The following is a 17,371-nucleotide window of genomic DNA, read 5'->3' on the forward strand; positions in this document are numbered from 1 at the left end:
AAAAAAAAAAAGATTTTGCTTTATTTTTAAAGAAATACTTGTTTAAGTGATCTCTACACCCAACGTGGGGCTTAAACTCATGACCCTGAGATCAAGACTCGCGTGCTCTACTGACTGAGCCAGTGAGGTGCCCCACACCATATCATGTATTATATGGGAATAATACTAGTATCTTCCTTCTAGTATTGTTATGAAAATTAAATGAATTTATATTTATAAAGCACTTAGAAAAGTGCCTGTCACATAGTAAGTATGAGTCATTACACTCATCTCTGTCTCTCATAATTATTGAAACTTTCTCACTGAACTGTAAAATAGGAAGTGGGTCTATTTCATTTTTCCTATCCCCAGCAGTTAGTACCATGTTTGCCACATGTTAGGCCCTCAGCAAGCATTTGTTGCCTGAATGGCATTATTCAGGCTGTTTGAAATTCCATCTGGAAGACTTGGAGAAGGGAGGTGGATGGAAAAATCGGTGTGAGTCCCACACATAGACATTTACACCCGACAAGAAGCAGGACTGCTAAGGAAGAGAGCATGGAGGGAATGAGAACACTGAACACTGGAGAAAGATTGATGGCAGGAGATAAAAGGAGCCAGAAAATGAACTCTTGAGAGGATATACTTTCAAGGAAACCATGAAAAAACAGAGTTCAAGGGGATTGAGGTGAGTCCAGATGAAAGGTTGTCTTAAAACTGGAGTACCAAAAATTTGTGGTTAGCAAGTTGACTCTGAGGTTTAAAAGAAAGGTGGGGGGGGGGGTGTATTGTTTTGTTTTTAAATCTCAGAGGAAGGAAATGGTAGTCATTGTGTAATAGTTTTCTGAAACTTGGCAGGCTTTCAAGTGTGGGTCTCTATCTCTCCTGCCAGGAAAAGTTGAGACAGCTAGGGGACATTTAAGATCACAGGGAAGGGGAGGGTTTAGGCTTCTTCGAGGTGCTACTTCTCAACTAAATCGTAATGGAGTCAAGTTATATCTTCACTCACAACAGGAGATAGAAAATTTAAATAAAATGTCCATTTTTATCCTTCATTATTTTGTTTAGGCTGGTAAAGCAGGATTGATAATGTTTTTGCTGGGTGGACAAAATTATCGGCATCAAGTTTTTATCTGAAGTATCTCCCTCATTACACTTGAATCTCAATAGGGTTCCACCATCCACCGAGCCTGAAAAACCGGTTTTCCAAGTTTTTCCTGACACAGCTCTGGTTACCTACAAATGATTTGGGATCCATACTCCTCCTTATGGAGTTGATACCAGTATTTGAGAAGGATGTTTTTATAAATAGTAGGTAACACTGATGTGGGAAATGTTAGGGTTTGGAGCTGATGTCCCAGGAAGAATTCTTGAGATGTCTTTGGTGCAAAATGGTGATTTTATTAAAGCATGGGGACAGGATCTGTGGACCCAAAGAGCTGCTTTGGGGTCCTGAGAAGTGGCCCATTATTTACTTCCAAGTTGGGAAGGGGTTAGGGATAGGGTTAAGTCTTTAAGGAATTTGAAAGGACCTTTGAGGGGATTAGGAAAAAGTCGTTTATTACTGTCTAAAAAACCATAGTCATGAGACCCTTCAGATGTATACTGGTGGGTCATATGCTTGGCGGATGATTGCCAACATGTATCTCTGGGGGTAGAGAGCAAAGAATTTTCCAAAGGAACTTTTATATGTTAAAGTAGACTTACAGGATCCTGGGGGTCCAGCTGAGATTACCTTTTGCCCTTAACAAGGTATTAACATTGAGGGAGCTAAAACAAGCAAGGAGCTACAACAAGCAAACAAAAGTCGAGGCAGCTGAGTTCCTAAAGCAAGTCTCAGGGACTTGTCAGTGGGTTGTAGCTAGTAAGGAAATTTAGTTTTTCTTTTGCCTTTGTTTCCCACATTAGCGTCACTTTTGCGGTTTGATTTGTTTTTAAGATTTTATTTATTTGAGAGAGAGAACAAGCAGGGGTGGGAGGCAGAGGGAGAAACAGGCTGTCTGGGGAGCAGGGAGCCCAACATGGGGCTCCCTCCCGGGACCCTGGGATCATGACCTTCTCTGAAAGCAAACGCTTAGCCAACTTAGCCACCCAGATGCTCCACTTTTGCCGTTTAAAAAGTTACTCTTTAAAAACTTTTGAGGAATAGAAAACCCTTACGTGGTCAAACGGGCCTGCAGGAATCCACCGAACAAGATAAAAATGTACTGTCACTACATAGGGTCTTAGGGGGATTTCCCCACTAACTGGAGAAAAACAGACCCTGAACGCTTGCTAAAGGGACTTAGCCAAGCACCTTCCTAAAAAGGGCTTTTCCATACTTAAGTGAAAGAGCCCCTGTTCAAGGTTCTACTTCGATCTTAGAAAGGCCTTGCTCACTCGAAGGCTTAAATGTTCTCTGTAAAATAAGGAAAACGCGTGCGTGTGTAATGTAGAGAAGACTGGACTGTAAGCGCTTTTAATAAGCTCTCTTCCAGCTTTCAGGCCATTCCATGTCTCCCCTTCCTTGATGTGACTTTCCTCAAGGAAGTTGTGAATTAATCGGCAAGCAGATAGCCCAGCCTCGAGGGTAAGTGGCAGGGAGAAAAGATTCTGAAGGGAATATGAGTGGAGGTCCTCGAGCACCCGCACCAGCAGCCCCCACAGCCACGCCGCCCCGCGGGGCGGGAGTAACAGCCCCGGGAACAAGATGGCGTCAGCACTCAGGGTCTTGCCTGCGCCCCCGCGACTCTGCAGTGCGGCTGCCGACCCAGGCCTCCCCCCATTGGCTGACTAAAATGAAGTCATCGTGGGGGCGGAGCCGGCGGCTGCGCGGGGGCCGGGCTTTGCGGACGCACGCACGTCGAGCGCTGATGTCCCAAGCCGCTGAGGCTGTGGGCTCTGTCTGGGGCGGCTGCTTTGGCTGCGGCCCGGCCCGGGGCTGAAGGTGAGCGGGGGGGGGATGTAGGCACGGCGCGGTCTAGAGAGGCCTCGGAAGGGCATGGGAAATTCTAATTAGTCTCCTCGCTTGTCAAAGGAATTAGCAGAGATCTTAGGTCTTTGAGAGGAAGTGGGGGTTCACCCCTCTTCGGGCACCCCCACCCCGGGGCATAGGAATCGGAGGTTCACTCCTCCTTGGAGGCCCTCGACCCTTCCCCCGTTTAAGACGTAGGCGGAGGAACTGAAGGTTATTGGGGAGGCAGAAGAATTTGGGGGGCTTTTTAAAGGGGCTCCCAATTTGATGATCCCTCCCTGCCTTTTAATGGCCACTTGGGGAGGTAGGTGTGCCTGGGCTCAGAGAATTCCTGCTTTCTCACTGGGTAGACAGGAAATGAAGCAGGTGAATTTGAATACCTCGTAGGAGGCGAGGGCTGGATGACAATAGTGAGGCTGGGCGCCGGGCACTTTATTTATACTCATCTTGTGCAGAATTGCTGTTTATTCATATTTTGTTTTGTGACAAGACATCCCCGAATCGTTTAGTTTTCTGTTTGGCTCCAGTGGGATAGAGATGTTCTAGCGAGACTTGTAATCATTAAAGAACAGAAGGAGGGAGGCAACTCTGGAGGCTGTCATTATTGGCAGCCCCTGAACTATGCTGATCAGGCATAATTTTACCAGCTTTAGAGGTTGTGGACTCTATTCTTGTTTGGGGGAGGATGTGGGAGGGTTGATAACAGCTGTTTTGGGTGATTCAGGTATAGACAGTTTTAAAGACATGCTACATAATCTCTTGAGAAATCTTTGCTTATATCGGAGTGTTTCGTGTTGCTGTCTTGAACAAATGCACAAAGGTTTTGTCATTCAGATTTTTCAAAATGTCTTCCAGCCTTGCAGAACAGTAACTCTTCCTTTGATGCCAGTTTCACCTATCCTTATGGATGCCCTCATGATACTAAAAATATTGTAGGGTTTGCTGAGTTTAGATGGAGCACAGTCTGCCTTACAATAGCTGATTGAGAATAAATAATTGCAGTTTCAGGACCACTGATAGCGCCATTGTCTTTCATACTAGGCAAGGATAAGACAGCCCTAAAAGGAAACCTTTATTGGCTCATGCAGGAGAAGCTTTAACAGATGGAGGAATGTAATTAATCTTGAAGGTGGGGATAAGAAATTGAAAGCTATGGAAGTGGCAGGTTATTCTCTGTGGTTTGATAAAACTGCTTTGTCATTATCAACATATTCCTGTCATGCTGGACTCGAAATTTAGCTTAATATGCAAGGCAGCTCTTTTTTTTTTTTTTTTTTGAAGTAAACTCCACACCCAACATGGGGCTTCATAATCTCCTGACCCTGAGATCAAGAGTCACATGCTGTACTGGCTGAACTAGCCAGGTGTCCCCCCGCCCCCCCCCCCGACCTTTTTTTTTTTTCTTCTTCAGATAATGCTGATGTGTTTAGATTCCTTAGGGAGAAAGTGGTGTTTCCTAAGGAGTTGGAAGATTAAACCCTTTAAGGTACCTACAGCTCTAGGGTAATGCTGGGACTCCAGCAGTCAGAAATGGGCAGTAGAGGGGCTCCTGGGTGGCTCAGTGGGTTAAGCCTCTACCTTCAGCTCAGGTCATGATCTTGGGGTCCTGGGATCCAGCCCAGCATCAAGCTCTCAGCTCAGAGGGGGCCTGCTTCCCCCTCTCTCTCTCCCTGCCTCTCTCCCTACTTGTGATCTCTCTGTCAAATAAATAAATAAAATCTTTAAAAAAAAAAAAGAAATGGGCAGTAGAGGGTAGAAAACTAGTCTCAACGGAGACATCCTTTATGAGAGAATAATCTAGGTCTGTTCCATGTGTTCCCTGACACAAGCCAAAAAAAGGTGGGGCAGCATGAACATCACTGCCTCATAATACCCCGCCCAGGGTATTTAAAGAGCTGTTTGGGAATCCCAGTTCCTGTTTTTAACCTGGATACACTCTTACGTATTGGGATGCCCCTAAATTTTGTCATTTGATCCTAATGTTGACTGAAGGAAGTAGCCTTTTGTTAGGTATTCTGTGGGAGAGGATTTAGTAACAGCCTTTTGCAATTTCTCCTTTCCATCCTTTGAAGCAGGATGTTAAAGATCTGTCTGCATGGGGTGGAAGATATGAAATGCAAAACAAAAGAGCCTTACTATTGTGGTGTTTGCTCCTTTTAGTAATGCAGTTTTCTCTTTTGCTTAAGGTTGGAGAGAAATTCAGGTACTCCGTTGACTGGTGCTTTCCGCCACCATGGGGGAGCTCTTCCGGAGCGAGGAGATGACGCTGGCCCAGCTTTTTCTACAGTCAGAAGCTGCTTATTGTTGCGTCAGTGAATTAGGAGAACTAGGAAAGGTTCAGTTTCGTGATGTAAGTAGCCGTGCGGTGCCTCTTGAATACCGCTCAACTCTGTTTTTGTTGTCAGAGCCAATTGTCTTATAATGAATATTATGCTTTTTATTTGCAAAAATAACATAGAACTGGGTTACTGTTGGTAGAATGTACATATCAAATTGTCTCTCTAGAGGTGAGAATATTTTGTGCCAGTCGTTCCATGATTTTACTAGCTCCCTCTTTGAGAATCATTCTAAGCAGTCTCAAGGTAATTGGTTGAGGTGCAGGTAGAGGACACCAACTAACCTTTTCAAGGCTTATACTTTTCTTTTGGCCTCTTTAACACCATAGCAAGTTATTTAAAAAAAAAAATTACAGCTCTTTTATACAATAGGACTTTTTTTTTTTTTTAACAAAATCTGATGCATCCCATTACAGATGTGTAAGTAAGGATATACTAAATACCCATTATTTTGAAGCATTATGCTGAGCAGTTGGAGAAGATATCAAAAGAAAATGAACAGTATAAGAGTATAAAAAAGTATGCCCTTGGGGCGCCTGGGTGCCTCAGTGGGTTAAGCCTCTGCCTTTGGCTCAGGTCATGATCCTAGGGTCCTGGGATCAAGCCCTGCATCACAGGGACCCTGCTTCCCCCTCTTTGCCTGCCTCTCTTCCTACTTGTGATCTCTGTCTGTTAAATAAATAAATAAAATCTTAAAAAAAAAAAGTATGTCCTCTTGGGCTTACATTCTGTTCCGGAAGGCACAGTATACACTGCTGAAGGGAGGAAGGAGTTAACAGTTCCCTAATTACGCGGTCTCAAAGCTCCATGTACTCCCTTTGATAGCATTCATTATAGTTGTGATTTTACATTCATCAGTGTTAGTAATTGATCAGTTTTTCTCTTCTACTGTGATCATAGGACCGTAAAGACAGAGAGAATTATTGTATCATTAGTGTCTACATACAAGGTACTCAGTCAGCTTTTATTGGAATGAATGGGTGAAAGAAGAGTGGTTAGAAAGTGTTGGGATCAATCAATATTGGCTTCCTGAAATTGGCGCACTGAAATTATACGAATATAATCCAGTGAGCTAGCACATTCGTCATTCTCTTTGAACCTTTTTATACCTTCTTTCTTTTTTTTTTTTTTTTTAAAGATTTTATTATTTGTCAGAGAGAGAGAGCGTGAGCACAGGCAGACAAAGTGGCAGGCAGAGGCAGAGGGAGAAACAGGCTCCCTGCTGAGCAAGGAGCCTGATGTGGGACTCCATCCCAGAACACTGGGATCATGACCTGAGCCGAAGGCAGCTGCTTAAGCAACTGAGCCACCCAGGCGTCCCTAAACCTTCTTTCTTCGAATGTTCTCCTGTCTGACTCTGATTCCTTCACTGACCTTTCTGAAGACTCACTGCCATCTTCCCCTAGCCTCTCTTTTATCTTCTCCACCACGGGCCTCTGTGTCTGTTCCCCAAGCTTTATCCTCTGCTCTCTCTCATAAGCTTCTTTATATGCTCATTTTCCTTTATTACCCTTTTTGATCATCTCATCCATTCTCAAATCTTCCACCTTTATTCAGTGAGTCCCAAATCTGTATCTTTGGCCCTGACAGCTCCCAAACACTACCTTTAAATTTACAACTCTCAGGGCGCCTAGGAGGCTCAGTGGGTTAAAGCCTATGCCTTTGGCTTGGGTCATGATCCTGGAGTCATGGGATCGAGCCCCACATCGGGCTGTCTGCCCAGCGGGGAGCCTGCTTCCTCCTCTCTCTCTCTTTGCCTGCTTGTGATCTCTGTCAAATAAATAAAAATTAAAAATCTTTAAAAAAAATAAATTGACAACTCTCTTTATATCTTTGCTGCTCCTGGTAGCATGTCTAAATCCCACCACCTTACCTTTTCCCAAACTGTTTCTTCATCCTGACTTGCTAAATTTGAGCTATTGCAGCAGTATTCTTCCAGTTTTCTAGAGTTGAGACCTAAGTCAAACCGAAGTCACCTTTAATATGCAATCCTTCATTTGGTCCGATGGTGTCTTCCCCTTCATAACACCTTTGTATCCATTCAGCATTCTTAATCTTTGCTTATGATGTATTACAATCATACAAAAAATTATAGGGAATAATATAATGAATACCTGTGTTTCAAGTACATATGTAATTGATGTATATACTTGAAAGCCTCCACATATAATTGAAGGCTCCTGTGTATCTTTCCCTCATGCTATTTCTTTCCCCACCTCTGCAGAGGTAACCTCTGTGAAGATTTTTCCTTTTTTTTTTTTTTTTTAAAGTAAGCTCTGTGCCCAGTATGGGACTTGAACTCATCACCCTGAGACCAAGAGTAGCGTGCTCTACCCGCTAAGCCAGCCATGTGCCCCAGTTTTTGCTTTTATCATTCCCATGTGTTTTTATTTTTTACTTTTTCTGTGTATATGTGTATCACTAAATAATCATATATTTTAGTATGATTTTAGATGTTTTAAAACTATATGCTTGGTATATTGTATATATCTTTCAGCCCTGTGCTTTTAAAATTCATTATTTGTGAGATTTGGCCATGTGATACAGGTAGTGCTAGTTCATTTATTTTTAATTTTTAAAAAGATTTTATTTATTTATGAGAGAGAGAGAGAGAGAGAGGCAGAGGAAGCAGGAGAAGCAGGCTTCTCCCAGAACATGGAACCTGAGGTGGGACTCGAACCTAGGACCCCAGGATCATGACCTGAGCGGAAGGCAGACGCTAGGCACCCTAGTTCATTTCTTTAAATGACTATCTAGTTATTTTATACACAGTCTATCATTTTTTCCTTCTGATGGACAGTTCTTTGCTCTTAGTGTTGCAGGAAGATTCTTGTGTGTCTCCTGGTATACATTTGTGATTGCTTCTCCAGGGCAGTGGTTCTCAAACTGTTTGGTCTAAGGGCCTCTTTACACCCTGAAAACATGATTGAGGACCCCAAAGAGCTTTTATGTGAGTTATAGCTATCAATAATTATTGTATGAGATATGCTTAACATATTTATTAAAAAATCATAATAATAAACCTGCTATGTGTTATCATAAATAACATTTTTGTGAAAAATAAGTATTTTCCAAAACAGAAAAAAAATAGAAAAATGGCATTGCTTTTACGCTTTTGAAAATCTCTTTAATGTCTGAATTAATAGAAGACAGCTGGATTCTCGTGTCTGCTTCGGCAGTCATCTGGCTGTGACGTGTACCATGAGCCTCTGGAAAACTTCACTGAACACTTGTGAGAGAGTGAGGATGAAAGAGGCAAATGATGTTCTGGTGTTACTGCGTAGAGTAACGGACTTGCTGCTGCTGCGGGGATTCTAACTAAGACGGGCATGGCTGATCAAAAGTAGGCAGAGAGGCAGGCAGAGAGAGAGGAGGAAGCAGACTCCCTGCCGTGCAGAGAGCCTGATGCGGGGCTCCATCGCAGGACCCTGGGATCATGACCCGAGCCGAAGGCAGAGGCCTTAACCCACTGAGCCACCCAGGCGCCCCTGTTTCTTCCTTTTAAATCCGTATTCTTTGCGCTTATGTTGCCATATACATTAAGACTTTACTAACATGTTGAAGAAGAGTAACAGCAAACTTATACTGGTTAGGATTGTGTTCAGCTCTATGTAACTGAAAACCCAAGTGAGAGGGGTGTACTTTTCTCATGTAACGGGAAGCCCAGCTTCACACTATCATCAGTGTCCTAAGATCATTTTCTCTCTCTCTCTTTCTTTTTAAGCCGGGTGGGAAATGCAAACCACCATTTTTTAAAAAAATTCTATTTATTTGAGAGACAGAATGAGAACGAGAGAGAACACAGAGGGAGAAGGAGAAGCAGACTCCCTGCTGAACAGGGACCCCTCCCCCCCACTCCGATGTAGGACTTGATCCCAGGACCCTGAGATCATGACCTGAGCTGAAGGCAGAAGCTTAACCGACTGAGGCCCCCCGGTGCCGTCTGTATCTCTTTTTTTTTCCAAGATTTTATTTTTTATTTTATTTGACAGACAGATCACAAGTAGGCAGAGAGGCAGGCAGAGAGAGAGAGGAGGAACCATGCTCCCTGCTGAGTGGAGAGCCCAATGCGGGGCTCAATCCCAGGACCCTGGGATCATTACCCAAGCCGAAGGCAGAGGCTTTAACCCACCCAGCCACCCAGGCGCCCCCTTCTGTATCTCTTTTTTGCCATCTTTGAGCATTTCTTTTGTCCTTGTAGATGACCACCACAGTTCTAAGTGTTAAATCATCCATATTCTGGGCAAGAAGAAGGAAGTGCAGGAAAAAACAAGTACTTATATTAAGAGAAAAAAAAAACCCTCAGAAATCCTCAGGAGACTTTCCTAATTTTTGTTGACCAGAATTATGACGTAGTCTAGCTGCAAGGGAGTCTGGGGAAAGTGGTTTTTTTCAACTGACCAGTAACTGCTTTTAACAAAATTGGGATTTTTGTTAATAAGGAAATAGGGCTATGTATCTGTCACATGGCACTTTTTTTTAAAGGATATTATTTATTTGATAAAGAGAGTGCACAAGTAGGCAGAGAGGTAGGCAGAGGAAGAGGGAGAAGCAGGCTCTCCACTGAGCAGGGAGCCCAATGTGGGACTCAATCCCAGGACCCTGGAATCATGACCTAAGCCAAAGGCTGACGCCCAACTGACTTGAGGTACCCAGTCGCCCATGTTTTTTCCTTTAATCTATTAATTTGGTAAATTACATATCCAGATTATTTCCTATGGTCTTTTTTTTTTTTTTTAAAGATTTTATTTATTTATTATTTGACAGGGAGAAATCACAAGTAGATGGAGAGGCAGGCAGAGAGAGAGAGAGAGGGAAGCAGGCTCCCTGCTGAGCAGAGAGCCCGATGTGGGACTCGATCCCAGGACCCTGAGATCATGACCTGAGCCGAAGGCAGCGGCTTAACCCACTGAGCCACCCAGGCGCCCCATCCTATGGTCTTTTTTTAACAGAATTACTGAGCTATAATTCACATACCGTATAATTTGTTGATTTGAAGTGTATAATTCAATTATTTTTTAGTATATTCACAGTTATACAACCCCCATCACCACAGTTTAAAAATTTTTATTACCCTGACAAGAAACCCTGAACCCATTAATAGTCACTGCCCATTTCGTCCCTATACCCCCTCCCCCTTCCATCCCCTGAAAGCCGCTAATCTACTTTCTGTTTCTATGGATTTGCTTATCTGAACATTTCATGTCAATGGAATCATATACTGTGTAGTCTTTTGTGACTGGCTTCTTCCATCTGGCGTGTTTTCAAGGTTCATCCATGTTGCAGCTTGTATCTGTACTTTGTTTTTTGTATCTATTTTTCCTGTGAAAATGTGCAACATATTAAAATGAATTCAGGGTTTTGATATAAGAGAGAGCTATAGAGTTGTTACCTATCTTCTCTGCAGAAGATACCACTCTGGGTTTTAGACAGACAATTGAATAAGACATTTTTCTCACTCAGCCCGTTCAAAATCTTCTGTGACTCATCGGTCCCCTCATCCACTCTTCTTTTGGACATACTTCTTCTCTACTGTTCAGTCCCTTACTGTCTAACACTTAAAATCACAAGGATAGTTTGCATTTTTTGATCGATGCATGTTGAGCATTTTACATTATTACTGTGGGCATTCCTCATAGCACTGGAGAAATAGAACCTACTTTTGAAGAGTGGAACCCACCATTTGCATTTTCCACACTAGGAACCTATGACATAGATGAAAATAGCTATCCAGGGTACACACATCTGTACCCCTCTACTGTCTGATTCTACTGCCTATGTTTGTTATAATTGAGATAAGCCAAAAAAAGTCACCATTTCACAGTGTACAATTCATTGGTTTTTAGTGTATTCACGGGGCTGTGCAACTGTCACTACTGTCTAATTCCAGAACATTTCATTACCCTCAAAAGAAGCCCTGTACCCATTTGCAGTCCCTTCTCATACCCTGGCCAACTACTTAATCTATCTCTGTCTCTAGGGCTTTCCCTATTCTGGACATAATTGGAATCATAGGATATGTTGCCTTCTGTGTCTTGATTCTTTCACTTAGCGTGGTATTGCCCAGGTTCATCGACCTTGTAGCTTGTATTAGGACTTCGTTCCTTCTTATGGCTGTATGATATTCCATTGTATGTGTAATACTTGTGTTTATTCATCCATCAGTTGATGAACTTATTTGGGTTGTTTCCAGTTTTTAAGTCTTGTCGGTAATGCTGCTGCAAGCATTTGTGTACCAATATTTGTTTGAGTTCTTATTTCTTTTGGTTGTATACCTACAGGTGGAATTATTGGGTTATATGGTAATTCTGTGTTTAACTTTTTGAGGAACCTCCGAACTGCTTTTGACAACAGCCACAGCCCTTTACATTCCCTCCAGCAGTGTACGGGGGTTCCAACTTCTTCCCATCCTCACCAACACTTGTTATTTTCTATTTGAAAAATTTTATCAGAGGGGTGCCTGGGTGGTTCAGTCAGTTAAGCGTCTGCCTTTGGCTCAGGTCATGATCTCTGGGTCCTGGGATTGAGCCCTTTGTCAGGGTCCCTGCTCAGTTGGGAGTCTGCTTCTCCCTCTTCCTCTCCCTCTGGTACCGACCCCCCACCTCACACTTGTTCACTTTTCTCTCTCTCAAGTAAATAAATTAAATCTGAAAAAAAAATTAAAGATTTTATTATAGCCATCCTAGTGGCTATGAAGTTGTATCTCATAGTGGTTTTGGTTTGCATTTCCCTCATGGCTAATTATATGGAGTATCTTTTCATATGCTTATTGGCCATTTGTATAGATTTTTTGTTTTGATTTGTTTTGTTTTTAAAGATTTTATGTATTTATTTGAGAGAGAGAGCGCGCATGAGAGGAGAGAGGTCAGTGGGAGAAGCAGACTCCCTGCTGAGCAGGAACTCAGATGCGGGACTTGATCCTGGGACCCCAGGATCATGACCTGAGCCAAAGGCTGTCGCTTAACCAACTGAGCCACCCAGGCATGCTGATTTTTTGTTTTTGATGTAAAATCATCCTTGCAAACTTGGGTAAACTCAAGTTGGTCATGAAGTGTATTTCAAAAGAATTTGGAGGGTCAGTTTCCTGATGTTGTATGAGGATTTTTTTTTCTTCTACAGTAATCCCCCTCCTTATCCATGGGGACACATTCCAGGTCTCACCGTGGGTGCCTGAAACCAGAGAGAGTATTAAACCCTGTACATATATTGTTTCTTGCTCTACATATATACCTATGGTAAAGTTTAGTTTATAAATTAGGCACAGTAAGATACCAACACAATAATAATAAAATAGAACAATTATAGCATATACTGTAGTGAAAGTTATGTGCATTTGGTCCCTCTCAAAATATCTTATTGTACTGTACTCACCCTTTTTGTGAGGATGTGAGCATAAAATACTTAGGTGAGGAGACTCGGTGAGGTGAATGATTTAGGCGTGGTGACGAAGTGTAGGGCTACTGTTGACTTTCTGAGTGTATGTCAGAAGGAGAATCACTTGCACAGACTAAGATGACTGCAGGTAACTAAAACCGTGAGTAAGGATTTACTGTATCGATAAGTGATATGGCTTGTATTGTCCTTTCTCAAACTGTTCTTATCTGGTATCAAGTTTATACTGGCCAGTCCTATTTACTAGTTGAGGAGTGTTCCTTCATTTTTCCTCTTTGTAATAATTTTTCAAAGATTTGGGCTTAATCTAGTTTTTGAAAGATTAGTGGAAACTCTTTTTAAACCTTCCAGGCCTGATGTTCTTATTTCTTTATTATATTATTTTTTTAAAGTAAGCTCTACACCCAGCGGAGAGCTTGAACTCATGAACCCTGAGATCAGGAGTCACACATTCTTTTTTTTTTTTCCACTTCAGATTTTTAAAAAAAATAATTTATTTATTTTCAGAAAAACAGTATTCATTATTTTTTTACCACACCCAGTGCTCCATGCAATTCGTGCCCTCTATAATATTCACCACCTGGTAACCCCCCCCCTGGCCACTTCAAACCCCTCAGATTGTTTTTCAGAGTCCATAGTCTCTCATGATTCACCTCCCCTTCCAATTTACCCCAACTCCCTTCTCCTCTCTAACACCCCTTGTCCTCCATGATATTTGTTATGCTCCACAAATAAGTGAAACCATATGATAATTGACTCTCTCTGCTTGACTTATTTCACTCAGCATAATCTCTTCCAGTCCCGTCCAAGGAGTCACACATTCTATCCGCTGAGTCAGCCAGGCACCTCTAAGTCCTGATATTTTAATTTTGATTTTAATTTTTTTCTTGCTTGCTTTTTAAAAATTAACATATTATTGGTTTCAGAGGTACAGGTCTGTGATTCATCAGCCTTAGATAATAGCCAGTATTCATTAAATCACGTGCCTTCCCTAATATACATCATCCAGTTACCCCATCCACCCACCTACCATCCTTCAGCAACACCCATTTTATTTCCTATGATTAAGAGTCTCTTCAAACCATAAGTGACTCTTAATCTCACAAAACAAACTGAGGGTTGCTGGGGGGAGGGAGGTTGGGAGAAGGGGGGTGGGGTTATGGACATTGGGGAGGGTATGTGCTATAGTGAGTGCTGTGAAGTGTGTAAACCTGGCGATTCACAGACCTGTACCCCTGGGGAAAAAATACATTATATGTTTATAAAAAATAAAAAATTTTAAAATAAAAGAAAAAAGTCTCTTGTGGTTTGTTTTGTTTCTTAAATTCCACATAGCAGTGAGATCATAGGATAATTGTCTTTCTTTGACTGACTTATTTTGCTTAGCATAATACCCTCTAATTCCATGTCATTGCAGATGGCAAGATTTCATTTTTCGATGGCTGTGTAATATTCCATTGTGTGTGTGTGTGTGTGTGTGTGTGTGTGTACACACAGATACCACAGCTCTGTGTATATATGTACATATATTATGTGTGTATATATATATGTATCCACACATATACCACATCTGTATCCATTAATCTATCAATGGACATCTGGACTCTTTCTGTACTTTGGCTATTGTGGACATTGTTGCTATAAACATTGGGGTGCAGGTATTCCTTCAGATCACTACATTTGTATCTTTGGGGTAAATACCCAGTAGTGTGCTGGGTCATAGGATAGCTCTATTTTTTTTTTTTTTTTTTTAAGATTTTATTTATTCTTCAGAGAGAGAGGGAGAGAGAGTGAGCACAGGCAGACAGAATGGCAGGCAGAGGCCGAGGGAGCAGGCTCCCTGCCGAGCAAGGAGCCCGACGTGGTACTCGATCCCAGGATGCTGGGATCATGACCTGAGCCGAAGGCAGCTGCTCAACCAACTGAGCCACCCAGGCGTCCCAGCTCTATTTTCTTTTTAAGGAACCTCCATACTGTTTACCAGAGTGTCCGCACCAGCTTGCATTCCTGCCAACAGTGTAGGAGGGTTCCCCTTTCTCTGTATCCTTGCCAACATCTGTCATTTCCTACTTGTTAATTTTAGCCATTCTGACTGGTGTGAGGTGGTATCTCATTGTGGTTTCGATTTGTATTTCCCTGATGCCAAGTAATTTTGAGCATTTTTTTCTGTGTCTGTTGGCCATTTGCATGTCGTCTTTGGAGAAATGACTGTTCATGACTTCTGCCCATTTCTTGATTAGAGTATTTGTCCTTTGGGTGTTCAGTTTGATGAGTTCTTTATAGATTTTGGAAACTAACCCTTTGTCTGATACGTCATTTGCAAATATGTTCTCCCATTCTGTCGGTTGTCTTTTGTTTTGTTTTTGTTTTTTACTGTTTCCTCTGTTGTGTGAAAGATTTTTATTTTGATGAAGTCCCAGTAGTTCATTTTTCCCTTCATTTCTTTTGCCTGTGGAGAGATGTGTCTACCAAGAAGTTGCTGCAGCCGAGGTCACAGAGGTTGCTGCCTGTGTTCTCCTCTAGGATTTTGATGGATTTAGGCATGGTATTTTTAGATGGATATATTTTAACCATTGAAATTTCTTTACTGATTATAGGCTTATTCTGGTTTTTTTTTCTTTCTTTTCAGTTTTGATAAGCTGTATTTTTCTAGAAAATTGTTTTAATCTAAACTGTCTGAGCAGTTATTGGCCTAACACTCATTTTAGTATTATTCATTTATAATTGCCTATTTATTATTTTGTTGTACAGAACACTTCAGGATTTTGTGTACATTCGTTGTGCAGGGGCTGTGCTAATCTTTGTATAATTCCTTTATTATTTTTTTAACTTAATTTAATTTTTTTTTTAGCATACATGCTGCTAAAGCAAGCACTATAGTTGTCTTTTTAGATTCTTACATTTATTTATGACTTCCCTCAGCCTAACAGAATTTTGTTTATTTTGTCTTTTTATTTATTTATTTTTTAAGATTTTATTTATTTCTTCGGCAGAGAGAAAGAGAATACAAGCAGGGGAAGTAGGAGAGGGAGAAGCAGGCTCCCCGCTGAACAGGGAGCCCAATGCGAGCTCGATCCCAGGATCCTAGGATCATGACCTGAGCGGAAAGCAGATACTTAACTGACTGAGCCACCCAGGCGCCCCATGATTTCTTCTTTGAGCCATGAATTATTCAGTACTATTTTAGAATTTCCAAATATGTCCTTTAGGTTGCTGTTGTTGTTGTTGTTTTAAATTAATCTATTAGAGAGAGAGAGAGTCTGTGTGTAGAGCCAGGAGGATAGGGGCAGAGGGAGAGGGAGAGAAAGCCTTTTTTTAACCAACTGAGCCACCCAGGCGTCCCGAGAAAGCCTTTTTTTAAAAAAGACTTTATTTATTTTAGAAAGAGAAAGAGTGGGAGAGTATGTGTGGGGGAAAGGGGCAGCGGGAGAGAAAGAATCCCAAGCAGACTCTGCACTAAGTGTGGAGTCCATTGTAGGGCTTGATCTCAACCCTGAGATCACAACCTGAGCCTAGGAGAGAGAGTCCTTTTAAGTAGTGCAGAGCCCCATGTGGAGCTCGATCTCGTGATCCTTGAGATTGTGACCTGAGCTGAAACCAAGATTTGGCCACTCAACTGAGTGTGTGTTTATGCTAGTGGGGGAAGGGGCAGAGGGAGAGAATCTTCAAGCAGACTCCCCACTGAGCAGAAGACAGATGGGGCTCCATCTCATGCTGAGATCATGAACTGAGCTGAAACCAATAGTTGGATGCTTAAGCAACTGAGCCACCCATGTGCCCCTTGATTCGGATTTTTTTTTTTAAGATTTTTATTTATTTATTTGACAGATATATCACAAGTAGGCAGAGAGAGAGGGGGGAGGAAGCAGGCTCCCCGCTGAGCAGAGAGCCCGATGCGGGACTCGATCCCAGGACCCTAAGACCATGACCTGAGCCGAAGGCAGCGGCTTAACCCACTGAGCCACCCAGGCGCCCCCTGATTTTGATTTTTAACTTAATTACGTTGTCATAGAACATTATCTGTATAGCAAAGTTCTTTACTGAGATCTGCTGTATGACCTGTTGTGCTCAGTTTTCATAATGAATTCCTAGAGAACTATTAGATACTGGGATAAGAAAAATATGTGTGTGTATGTTTTAGATTAAGCTCATTGATTAGGTTGTTCACATTTTTTCTGTCCTTATTATTTGGTAGACTTTTTGAATTAATAATTTAAAATTGTATTTAAAAATTTCCACTACATAGACAGATTGTCAGTTGTCTCCTTGTGGTTCTGTTAATCTCTGTTGGAAATATCTTGAGGATGCCTTGCCCAGATATTTTGAAACGTCTTATCTGACACTGGTTGCAGTTGAACTTTGCCTACAGATAAGGAAACCAGTAGAGTTATCAGGAGTCTTTTGTGGCTCCTTTCACCTTAGTTTCATGTTTATTGAAGTGGAAATTTATGAATGGAAGGCCAAGATACTGCCTGCTCAGTGAAAAAAGCAAACATTTTCTTAGAGACATCCAAGTTTAGGATTATTACATCTTCTGGGAAATTGTTTATAGTTATTCTTATAATCTCTAATAATGCTTTTTGCCTTAGATTCTCTCTAATATTAATATAATACTGATGATGTCCTTACTGGTTTCTCCATTTATCAGTCTATCCCTCTTACAATTTATTCTGCATATACAGTATTATTTTAAAAAGTAAATCTTTAAAAA

At 41.7% G+C, this 17,371-nt stretch overlaps 1 protein-coding gene across 6 annotated transcripts in view; it reads left to right on the forward strand.

Moving 5' to 3' along the window:
• Positions 1 to 376: 376 nt before the first annotated feature.
• Positions 377 to 17,371, forward strand: part of ATP6V0A1 (ATPase H+ transporting V0 subunit a1) — a 65,773-nt gene continuing 48,778 nt past the window's right edge. For 5 of the 6 annotated variants that reach the window (XM_013045937.2, XM_004772684.3, XM_004772685.3 and 2 more), the window contains exons 1-2: positions 2,777 to 2,905; positions 5,119 to 5,282. In XM_013045937.2, coding sequence (XP_012901391.1) covers positions 5,166 to 5,282 — 117 coding nt within the window. In that variant the 5' untranslated portion in view covers positions 2,777 to 2,905; positions 5,119 to 5,165. Of the gene's footprint in view, positions 668 to 2,776; positions 2,906 to 5,118; positions 5,283 to 17,371 lie in introns of those variants that run through there. The other variant, XM_013045938.2, reaches the window with a different exon arrangement.

This window comes from Mustela putorius, unplaced genomic scaffold (assembly GCF_011764305.1).
Source record: "Mustela putorius furo isolate JIRA1106 unplaced genomic scaffold, ASM1176430v1.1 tig00000487_pilon_pilon_pilon, whole genome shotgun sequence".
Classification (NCBI taxonomy): Eukaryota; Metazoa; Chordata; class Mammalia; order Carnivora; family Mustelidae; genus Mustela; species Mustela putorius.